Source organism: Argopecten irradians, chromosome 2 (genome assembly GCF_041381155.1).
Source record: "Argopecten irradians isolate NY chromosome 2, Ai_NY, whole genome shotgun sequence".
NCBI classification, from domain to species: Eukaryota; Metazoa; Mollusca; class Bivalvia; order Pectinida; family Pectinidae; genus Argopecten; species Argopecten irradians.
Window position 1 is genome coordinate 35,494,157 of NC_091135.1, and position 12,214 is coordinate 35,506,370.

The 12,214-nt window shown below is 34.0% G+C and overlaps 1 protein-coding gene across 1 annotated transcript in view; it reads right to left on the reverse strand.

The window, feature by feature from the left end:
- Positions 1-12,214, reverse strand: part of LOC138315304 (acyloxyacyl hydrolase-like) — a 35,205-nt gene that overhangs the window by 11,589 nt on the left and 11,402 nt on the right. The window contains exons 8-11 of the mRNA XM_069256207.1: positions 3,887-3,935; positions 3,475-3,618; positions 3,272-3,341; positions 2,762-2,878 (exon numbers count right to left, since the gene is read on the reverse strand). Coding sequence (XP_069112308.1) covers positions 2,762-2,878; positions 3,272-3,341; positions 3,475-3,618; positions 3,887-3,935 — 380 coding nt within the window. The remainder of the gene's footprint in view (positions 1-2,761; positions 2,879-3,271; positions 3,342-3,474; positions 3,619-3,886; positions 3,936-12,214) is intronic.

Sequence of the window (12,214 nt, forward strand, 5' to 3'; positions counted from 1 at the left end):
TATTACTGAGTTATACTAGGGGACCATATTCTGTGTTTGTATTATACATATATATTACTGAGTTATACTAGGGGACCATATTCTGTGTTTGTATTATACATATATATTACTGAGTTATACTAGGGGACCATATTCTGTGTTTGTATTATATATATATATTACTGAGTTATACTAGGGGACCATATTCTGTGTTTGTATTATATATATATATATTACTGAGTTATACTAGGGGACCATATTCTGTGTTTTTGTATTATACATATATATATTACTGAGTTATACTAGGGGGACCATATTCTGTGTTTGTATTTATACATATATATTACTGAGTTATACTAGGGGACCATATTCTGTGTTTGTATTATACATATATATTACTGAGTTATACTAGGGGACCATATTCTGTGTTTGTATTATACATATATATTACTGAGTTATACTAGGGGACATATTCTGTGTTTGTATTATACATATATATTACTGATTGTTATACTAGGGGACCATATTCTGTGTTTGTATTATACATATATATTACTGAGTTATACTAGGGGACCATATTCTGTGTTTGTATTATACATATATATTACTGAGTTATACTAGGGGACCATATTCTGTGTTTGTATTTATACATATATATTACTGAGTTATACTAGGGGACCATATTCTGTGTTTGTATTATACATATATATATTACTGAGTTATACTAGGGGACCATATTCTGTGTTTGTATTATACATATATATATTACTGAGTTATACTAGGGGACCATATTCTGTGTTTGTATTATACATATATATTACTGAGTTATACTAGGGGACCATATTCTGTGTTTGTATTATACATATATATATTACTGAGTTATACTAGGGGACCATATTCTGTGTTTGTATATATACATATTATATATTACTGAGTTATACTAGGGGACCATATTCTGTGTTTGTATTTATACATATATAATTTACTGGAGTTATACTAGGGGACCATATTCTGTGTTTGTATTATACTAATATTACTGAGTTTATACTAGGGGACCATATCTGTGTTTATATTATACAATATATATTACTTGAGTTATACTAGGGGACCATTTCTGTGTTTGTATTATAATATATTATATTACTGCCATATTCTGTGTTTAATATTATACATATATATATTACTGAGTTATACTAGGGGACCATATTCTGTGTTTGTATTATATATATTATATATATTACTGAGTTATACTAGGGGAACCAATATTCTGTGTTTGTATTATATACATATATTACTGAGTTATACTAGGGGACCATATTCTGTGTTTGTATTATACATATATATTACTGAGTTATACTAGGGGACCATATTCTGTGTTTGTATTATACATATATATTACTGAGTTATACTAGGGGACCATATTCTGTGTTTGTATTATACATATATATTACTGAGTTATACTAGGGGACCATATTCTGTGTTTGTATTATACATATATATTACTGAGTTATACTAGGGGACCATATTCTGTGTTTGTATTATACATATATATATATTACTGAGTTATACTAGGGGACCATATTCTGTGTTTGTATTATATATATATATATTACTGAGTTATACTAGGGGACCATATTCTGTGTTTGTATTATACATATATATTACTGAGTTATACTAGGGGACCATATTCTGTGTTTGTATTATACATATATATTACTGAGTTATACTAGGGGACCATATTCTGTGTTTGTATTATACATATATATTACTGAGTTATACTAGGGACCATATTCTGTGTTTGTATTATACATATATATTACTGAGTTATACTAGGGGACCATATTCTGTGTTTGTATTATACATATGTATTACTGAGTTATACTAGGGGACCATATTCTGTGTTTGTATTTATACATATATATATTACTGAGTTATACTAGGGGACCATATTCTGTGTTTGTATTATACATATATATTATGAGTTATACTAGGGGACCATATCTGTGTTTGTATTATACTAGGGGACCATATCTGTGTTTGTATTATACTATTACTGAGTTATACTAGGGGACCATATTCTGTGTTTGAATTATATATATATATAACTGAGTTATCAGACCTTACAGGACGGTATTAATTGTGACATCAAGCATTTGTGAGCTAATGTCATGCATTTAAGAGAAAGTGACACGAGTTTCGCACACAAACCAATAACATTACAACACTGGTAGATACTTACCTGCAAGGGAGGTAGCTCAGTAATATGCAAATGTAAAATATGGGACAGAGGTAAGTTTTACATGGCAAACATTAAGTTGGGAAGACTTTAAAAGAAAAACTATGTCTTTTTACTGGGTTAAAGAAAAGACAGCTCACATACGCTGAGACAATGACATGATATCATCAAATACTTGTAACATGTGGTGTACATCCATCAACGGCATCGTCAATTTTTTATGTATAACAACATTCTTGTGATGATTGTGCAATGAAAAGGCTTCTTAACGGTCAAATTTTCGTTATTGATCAAAATTTGGTCGCTCAATTGGAAAGGAACAACTCAACCCTCGTGAATTCATATCAACAACCCCTGGCAAATGTTGTGTTGGTCAATGGCCAGACAAATTCTCTCATTCGGTTTGAGGTATACCTGTCCACTAACAGACCAACATTAGATTCAATTAATCTATAAACGAACTTTGAACTCAAAATTATAATTTTGGACCATACAGGATCTTCCATTATACTGTTTAGTACCATTTTATGATAATTAGCCACTCACCGTTAACACTCAAGTTTTGGTAATCTCTATGGTTACAACGATTCCTCTGCCATAAATAGCTGTAGATGGAGTTCATAGGACCATGAATGACATTATTGTAGGTGTTATTCAAGTAACCTAAAGCAAAGACAATGGAAATATGCATAATTATCAAACAAAGAATGTGCTCTAAAAGGTATAATTAAAGGATAAGCTCCTCTACTTTAAAAGAATTATATTTGGGTTTTTTTCAGAGGAAAGATCCTGGTTTTATAGTGCTATCTCACTGAAACACCCTCCAAATAATAGTGTGATATTCAGGTTTAGTCCAAATTTTCTGACGATCTTATACATAGTTATTTCGTCAGTATAAACATCAGAAACCTTCAAATTAGCCAAGGAAGATACTACACCCAATCACATCAAAGCAATTCCTAACTGCAACATGTACAGTTAGACACATCTCAAGATAGTCCAACAAATCAAATTATTAATATACACAAAATATATACAAAGCATGTGATCTCTTACCTGTGACAGAAGAAAATTCTGGCCAATCAAATTCATTCTCCAGGATGAATGGAAGAGGCTCAAAAGCTGCCTATAGAAAGATGATGATTACATGCATCTGGTTTTAAAATGACTATTACATTACTGGTATATACAATACATGAAATAAAAAAAATATTGAAACAAAAATTCTGGTTCTGATCCTAAAATTACAATTAACTCACAGCTGACATTTCTGTGGTATTTAGCCATTCTCTGGGGATGTGGAAGTGGGCACTTAGGGAGTCACCGAGGACGACCACACCTCTGGCTTGGCTGTCCTTACAGTACATGTCCTCATACGACTGACCACTTGCCGGATCAAGTCCCTATAGAGAGTAACAAATTAAATGTTATTGTCTGTAACTTTATTTTCAAAATCTTATCTAACATTCATCTTACTATTAAGTGTAAATTTACATTCAATCTGCTAAACATGAAGAACAAATTGAAAATAAAAAAGATTTTAAGTTGTCAGAACAGTGTATCTGCCATGCCATAAATTTATCTTTTATTTGAAATTTAAAAGATATTGAATGTTCTTTGTGAAAATTTGAATATTCAATAATTGACAATGATTATGAGAACTTTCCCTACCATAATGCCATTGCAATTACTGTCTCTGTTTTTGTCCGAGTCAAGTGGCCTGAAAATTAAAAAAAAAAAAAAACAATGTTAAGATGAGTTCTTATGATTACTATTACTGCAATACCAATGCTTAACTAACCTATCTATCAACACTATATGCCCTCCAACACAGGGACTTGGCACAAAAAGCCAAGTCCCATCCAACACAGGGACTTGGCACAAATAGCTAAGTCCCTGTGATATGCCAACAACACATGGACTAGGCACTAATTTCCAAGTCCCTGTGATATGCCCCCAACACAGACTTTGCACAAATATCCAAGTCCCTGTGATATCACAAAGTGCGAAAAATAAGACAGTAGATCATTTTAAGGAACGAAGAAAAAGATGATTTACATTGTACCATTAAGTGAATGAGAGAAAATAAACTCAGTCTTAATTTGCACAAAACCCAGTGTATGATGATTGGATCAGCACAAAATTAAGTTACCCAAATGCTGAGAGTTGAATTTAAAGATAACTGATTTTTCTATCTATTCTGTACATTGTGCGTAACTCCTTGGAGTTTTTGTTGACCATTGTCTGTCATGGAATGACCATATTGACTTTGTATCTAAAAAGTCTCAAATAAGATTGGTTTCCTAAAAAGGTTAAGGCCATGTATGTCAAATGATGTTCAAAGTTTACCAAAGTATATTTATTATTAATATTTTGTTTATCCCTGATAACTTTATATATATTAGCCCCACCACCACTTCCTGATGGGGGTCATAAAAACTGCCACAGGCAATATTTACTGTATGACAAATGTTCTATATGTTCACCCAAATGTGAATGGCTAACATAAACATTTGAGCATATTTAGAGAAATAATATTGGCTATGATTAGTTATATGATAAGTTAGAGTTACATATCTGAGTCAGCCATTGGCTATGCTAAGTTAGAGTTACATATTTGAGTTGGCCATTGGCTATAAGTTAGAATTACATATCTGAGTCAGCCATTGGCTATGATAAGTTAGAGTTACATATTTGAGTCGGCCATAGGCTATGATAAGTTAGAGTTACATATTTGAGTCGGCCATTGGCTATGATAAGTTAGAGAGTTACATATTTGAGTCGGCCATTGGCTATGATAAGTTAGAGTTACATATTTGAGTCGGCCATTGGCTATGATAAGTTAGAGTTACATATTGAGTCGGCCATTGGCTATGATAAGTTAGAGTTACATATTTGAGTTGGCCATTGGCTATGATAAGTTAGAGTTACATATTGAGTCGACCATTGGCTATGATAAGTTAGAGTTACATATTTGAGTCGGCCATTGGCTATGATAAGTTAGAGTTACATATTTGAGTCGGCCATTGGCTATGATAAGTTAGAGTTACATATTGAGTCGGCCATTGGCTATGATAAGTTAGAGTTACATATTTGAGTTGGCCATTGGCTATGATAAGTTAGAGTTACATATTTGAGTCGGCCATTGGCTATGATAAGTTAGAGTTACATATTTGAGTCAGCCATTGGCTATGATAAGTTAGAGTTACATATTTGAGTCGGCCATTGGCTATGATAAGTTAGAGTTACATATTTGAGTTGGCCATTGGCTATGATAAGTTAGAGTTACATATTTGAGTTGGCCATTGGCTATGATAAGTTAGAGTTACATATTTGAGTCGGCCATTGGCTATGATAAGTTAGAGTTACATATTTGAGTCAGCCATTGGCTATGATAAGTTAGAGTTACATATTTGAGTTGGCCATTGGCTATGATAAGTTAGAGTTACATATTTGAGTCGGCCATTGGCTATGATAAGTTAGAGTTACATATTTGAGTTGGCCATTGGCTATGATAAGTTAGAGTTACATATTTGAGTTGGCCATTGGCTATGATAAGTTAGAGTTACATATTTGAGTTGGCCATTGGCTATGATAAGTTAGAGTTACATATTTGAGTTGGCCATTGGCTATGATAAGTTTTAGAGTTACATATTTGAGTACATAGCCATTGGCTATGATAAGTTAGAGTTACATATTGAGTCGGCCATTGGCTATGATAAGTTAGAGTTACATTTTTGAGTTGGCCATTGGCTATGATAAGTTAGAGTTACATATTGAGTCGGCCATTGGCTATGATAAGTTAGAGTTACATATTTGAGTTGGCCATTGGCTATGATAAGTTAGAGTTACATATTTGAGTTGGCCATTGGCTATGATAAGTTAGAGTTACATATTTGAGTTGGCCATTGGCTATGATAAGTTAGAGTTACATATTTGAGTTGGCCATTGGCTATGATAAGTTAGAGTTACATATCTGAGTCAGCCATTGGCTATGATAAGTTAGAGTTACATATTTGAGTCGGCCATTGGCTATGATAAGTTAGAGTTACATATTTGAGTCGGCCATTGGCTATGATAAGTTAGAGTTACATATTTGAGCCATTGAGTTGGCCATTGGCTATGATAAGTTAGAGTTACATATTTGAGTTGGCCATTGGCTATGATAAGTTAGAGTTACATATCTGAGTCAGCCATTGGCTATGATAAGTTAGAGTTACATATTTGAGTTGGCCATTGGCTATGATAAGTTAGAGTTACATATTTGAGTCAGCCATTGGCTATGATAAGTTAGAGTTACATATTTGAGTCGGCCATTGGCTATGATAAGTTAGAGTTACATATTTGAGTCGGCCATTGGCTATGATAAGTTAGAGTTACATATTTGAGTCGGCCATTGGCTATGATAAGTTAGAGTTACATATTTGAGTTGGCCATTGGCTATGATAAGTTAGAGTTACATATCTGAGTCAGCCATTGGCTATGATAAGTTAGAGTTACATATTTGAGTTGGCCATTGGCTATGATAAGTTAGAGTTACATATTTGAGTCGGCCATTGGCTATGATAAGTTAGAGTTACATATTTGAGTTGGCCATTGGCTATGATAAGTTAGAGTTACATATTTGAGTTGGCCATTGGCTATGATAAGTTAGAGTTACATATTTGAGTTGGCCATTGGCTATGATAAGTTAGAGTTACATATAGTTGAGTCGGCCATTGGCTATGATAAGTTAGAGTTACATATTTGAGTTGGCCATTGGCTATGATAAGTTAGAGTTACATATTTGAGTCGGCCATTGGCTATGATAAGTTAGAGTTACATATTTGAGTCGGCCATTGGCTATGATAAGTTAGAGTTACATATTTGAGTCGGCCATTGGCTATGATAAGTTAGAGTTACATATTTGAGTCGGCCATTGGCTATGATAAGTTAGAGTTACATATTTGAGTTGGCCATTGGCTATGATAAGTTAGAGTTACATATTTGAGTCGGCCATTGGCTATGATAAGTTAGATTTACATATTTGAGTCAGCCATTGGCTATAAGTTAGAATTACATATTTGAGTTGGCCATTGGCTATGATAAGTTAGAGTTACATATTTGAGTTGGCCATTGGCTATGATAAGTTAGAGTTACATATTTGAGTTGGCCATTGGCTATGATAAGTTAGAGTTACATATTTGAGTTGGCCATTGGCTATGATAAGTTAGAGTTACATATTTGAGTTGGCCATTGGCTATGATAAGTTAGAGTTACATATTTGAGTTGGCCATTGGCTATGATAAGTTAGAGTTACATATTTGAGTTGGCCATTGGCTATGATAAGTTAGAGTTACATATTGAGTTGGCCATTGGCTATGATAAGTTAGAGTTACATATTTGAGTTGGCCATTGGCTATGATAAGTTAGAGTTACATATTTGAGTTGGCCATTGGCTATGATAAGTTAGAGTTACATATTTGAGTGGCCATTGGCTATGATAAGTTAGAGTTACATATTTGAGTTGGCCATTGGCTATGATAAGTTAGAGTTACATATTTGAGTTGGCCATTGGCTATGATAAGTTAGAGTTACATATTTGAGTTGGCCATTGGCTATGATAAGTTAGAGTTACATATTGAGTTGGCCATTGGCTATGATAAGTTAGAGTTACATATTTGAGTCGGCCATTGGCTATGATAAGTTAGAGTTACATATTTGAGTTGGCCATTGGCTAATGATAAGTTAGAGTTACATATTTGAGTCGGCCATTGGCTATGATAAGTTAGAGTTACATATTTGAGTTGGCCATTGGCTATGATAAGTTAGAGTTACATATTGAGTCTGGCCATTGGCTATGATAAGTTAGAGTTACATATTTGAGTTGGCCATTGGCTATGATAAGTTAGAGTTACATATTTGAGTTGGCCATTGGCTATGATAAGTTAGAGTTACATATTTTGAGTGGCCATTGGCTATGATAAGTTAGAGTTACATATTTGAGTTGGCCATTGGCTATGATAAGTTAGAGTTACATATTTGAGTCGGCCATTGGCTATGATAAGTTAGAGTTACATATTTGAGTTGGCCATTGGCTATGATAAGTTAGAGTTACATATTTGAGTTGGCCATTGGCTATGATAAGTTAGAGTTACATATTGAGTCGGCCATTGGCTATGATAAGTTAGAGTTACATATTTGAGCTGGCCATTGGCTATGATAAGTTAGAGTTACATATTTGAGTTGGCCATTGGCTATGATAAGTTAGAGTTACATATTTGAGTTGGCCATTGGCTATGATAAGTTAGAGTTACATATTTGAGTTGGCCATTGGCTATGATAAGTTAGAGTTACATATTTGAGTTGGCCATTGGCTATGATAAGTTAGAGTTACATATTGAGTTGGCCATTGGCTATGATAAGTTAGAGTTACATATTTGAGTTGGCCATTGGCTATGATAAGTTAGAGTTACATATTTGAGTTGGCCATTGGCTATGATAAGTTAGAGTTACAGTTATTTGAGTCGGCCATTGGCTATGATAAGTTTGAGTTACATATTTGAGTTGGCCATTGGCTATGATAAGTTAGAGTTACATATTTGAGTTGGCCATTGGCTATGATAAGTTAGAGTTACATATTTGAGTTGGCCATTGGCTATGATAAGTTAGAGTTACATATTTGAGTCGGCCATTGGCTATGATAAGTTAGAGTTACATATTTGAGTCGGCCATTGGCTATGATAAGTTAGAGTTACATATTTGAGTCGGCCATTGGCTATGATAAGTTAGAGTTACATATTTGAGTTGGCCATTGGCTATGATAAGTTAGAGTTACATATTTGAGTCGGCCATTGGCTATGATAAGTTAGAGTTACATATTTGAGTTGGCCATTGGCTATGATAAGTTAGAGTTACATATTTGAGTTGGCCATTGGCTATGATAAGTTAGAGTTACATATTTGAGTTGGCCATTGGCTATGATAAGTTAGAGTTACATATTTGAGTTACATATCTGAGTCGGCCATTGGCTATGATAAGTTAGAGTTACATATTTGAGTTGGCCATTGGCTATGATAAGTTAGAGTTACATATTTGAGTCGGCCATTGGCTATGATAAGTTAGAGTTACATATTTGAGTCGGCCATTGGCTATGATAAGTTAGAGTTACATATTTGAGTTGGCCATTGGCTATGATAAGTTAGAGTTACATATTTGAGTGGCCATTGGCTATGATAAGTTTGAGTTACATATCTGAGTCAGCCATTGGCTATGATAAGTTAGAGTTACATATTGAGTCGGCCATTGGCTATGATAAGTTAGAGTTACATATTTGAGTTGGCCATTGGCTATGATAAGTTAGAGTTACATATCTGAGTTGGCCATTGGCTATGATAAGTTAGAGTTACATATTTGAGTTGGCCATTGGCTATGATAAGTTAGAGTTACATATTTGAGTCGGCCATTGGCTATGATAAGTTAGAGTTACATATTTGAGTCGGCCATTGGCTACGATAAGTTAGAGTTACATATTTGAGTCAGCCATTGGCTATGATAAATTAGAGTTACATATTTGAGTTGGCCATTGGCTATGATAAGTTAGAGTTACATATTTGAGTTGGCCATTGGCTATGATAAGTTAGAGTTACATATTTGAGTCGGCCATTGGCTATGATAAGTTAGAGTTACATATTTGAGTTGGCCATTGGCTATGATAAGATTAGAGTTACATATTGAGTTGGCCATTGGCTATGATAAGTTAGAGTTACATATCTGAGTCAGCCATTGGCTATGATAAGTTAGAGTTACATATTTGAGTTGGCCATTGGCTATGATAAGTTAGAGTTACATATTTGAGTTGGCCATTGGCTATGATAAGTTAGAGTTACATATTGAGTTGGCCATTGGCTATGATAAGTTAGAGTTACATATTTGAGTTGGCCATTGGCTATGATAAGTTAGAGTTACATATTTGAGTCGGCCATTGGCTATGATAAGTTAGAGTTACATATTTGAGTCGGCCATTGGCTATGATAAGTTAGAGTTACATTATTTGAGTTGGCCATTGGCTATGATAAGTTAGAGTTACATATTTGAGTTGGCCATTGGCTATGATAAGTTAGAGTTACATATTTGAGTTGGCCATTGGCTATGATAAGTTAGAGTTACATATTGAGTCGGCCATTGGCTATGATAAGTTAGAGTTACATATTTGAGTCAGCCATTGGCTATGATAAGTTAGAAGTTACATATTTGAGTTGGCCATTGGCTATGATAAGTTAGAGTTACATATTTGAGTCAGCCATTGGCTATGATAAGTTAGAGTTACATATTTGAGTCGGCCATTGGCTATGATAAGTTAGAGTTACATATATTGAGTTGGCCATTGGCTATGATAAGTTAGAGTTACATATTTGAGTCGGCCATGGCTATGATAAGTTAGAGTTACATATTTGAGTCGGCCATTGGCTATGATAAGTTAGAGTTACAATATTGAGTGGCCATTGGCTATGATAAGTAAGAGTTAGAGTTTATTGAGTCGGCCATTGGCTTATGATAAGTTAGAGTACATATTTGAGAGTTGGCCATTGGCTATGATAAGTTAGAGTTACATATTTGAGTTGGCCATTGGCTATGATTAGTTAGAGTTACATATTTGAGTTGGCCATTGGCTATGATAAGTTAGAGTTACATATTTGAGTCAGCCATTGGCTATGATAAAGTATACTAAGTGTACAAACCATATTTGTGTAGTGTTGGTTAATTGGCTTAACATGTAGATCTCACAAACTACTTTTGATTACATCAAAGTGCATAGATTGAAGTTTGAATTAAAGACAAGCACCTTGAAGGTTATGTTGGGGAGGCTAACTGATGAAGGTTGTGGTAAATAAGTTTCTAACTGATAGATGTGATTGTGATGATTATTAGTGGGAGAAAGAGTTGAAAGGTTTATTGATACTGGTTGCAGCAGTCAAGCTTATTTCAGTGGTTGTAATAATGGGTCTTATTGTAGTAGTTGTGATAATGGGGTTTATTTTAGTGGTGTGATAATAGGTCTTACTTTAGTGGTGTGATAATAGGTCTTACTTTAGTGGTGTGATAATGGGTCTTATTGTAGTAGTTGTGATAATGGGGTTTATTTTAGTGGTGTGATAATGGGGTTTATTGTAGTAGTTGTGATAATGGGGTTTATTTTAGTGGTTGTGATAATTGGTCTTATTTTAGTGGTTGTGATAATATGTCTTACTTTAGTGGTTGTGATAATGAACCTTATTGTAGTGGTTGTGATAATGGGTCTTATTTTAGTGGTTGTGATAATTGGTCTTATTTTAGTGGTTGTGATAATGGGTCTTATTTTAGTGGTTGTGATAATTGGTCTTATTTTAGTGGTTGTGATAATGGGTCTTACTATAGTGGTTGTGATAATGGGGCTTATCTTAGTGGTTGTGATAATGGTCCTTACTTTAGTGGTTGTGATAATGAACCTTATTTTAGTGGTTGTGATAATGGTCCTTACTTTAGTGGTTGTGATAATGATCCTTATTTTAGTGGTTGTGATAATAGGTCTTAATTAAGTGGTTGTGATAATAGGTCTTACTTTGTGATAATATGGTCCTACTTTAGTGGTTGTGATAATGGGGCTTTATTTTACTGGTGTGATAATAGGTCTTATTTTAGTGGTATGATAATGGGTCTTATTTTAGAAGTTGTGAAAATGGGTCTTATTTTAGTGGTTGTGATAATTGGTCTTATTTTAGTGGTTGTGATAATGGGGTTTATTTTAGTGGTTGTGATAATAGGTCTTATTTTAGTGGTTGTGATAATGGGTCTTACTTTAGTGGTTGTGATAATGGGGTTTATTTTAGTGGTTGTGATAATGGGTCTTATTTTAGTGGTTGTGATAATAGGTCTTATTTTAGTGGTTGTGATAATGGGTCTTATTTTAGTGGTTGTGATAATGGGTCTTATTTTAGTGGTTGTGATAATGGGTCTTATTTTAGTGGTTGTGATAATGGG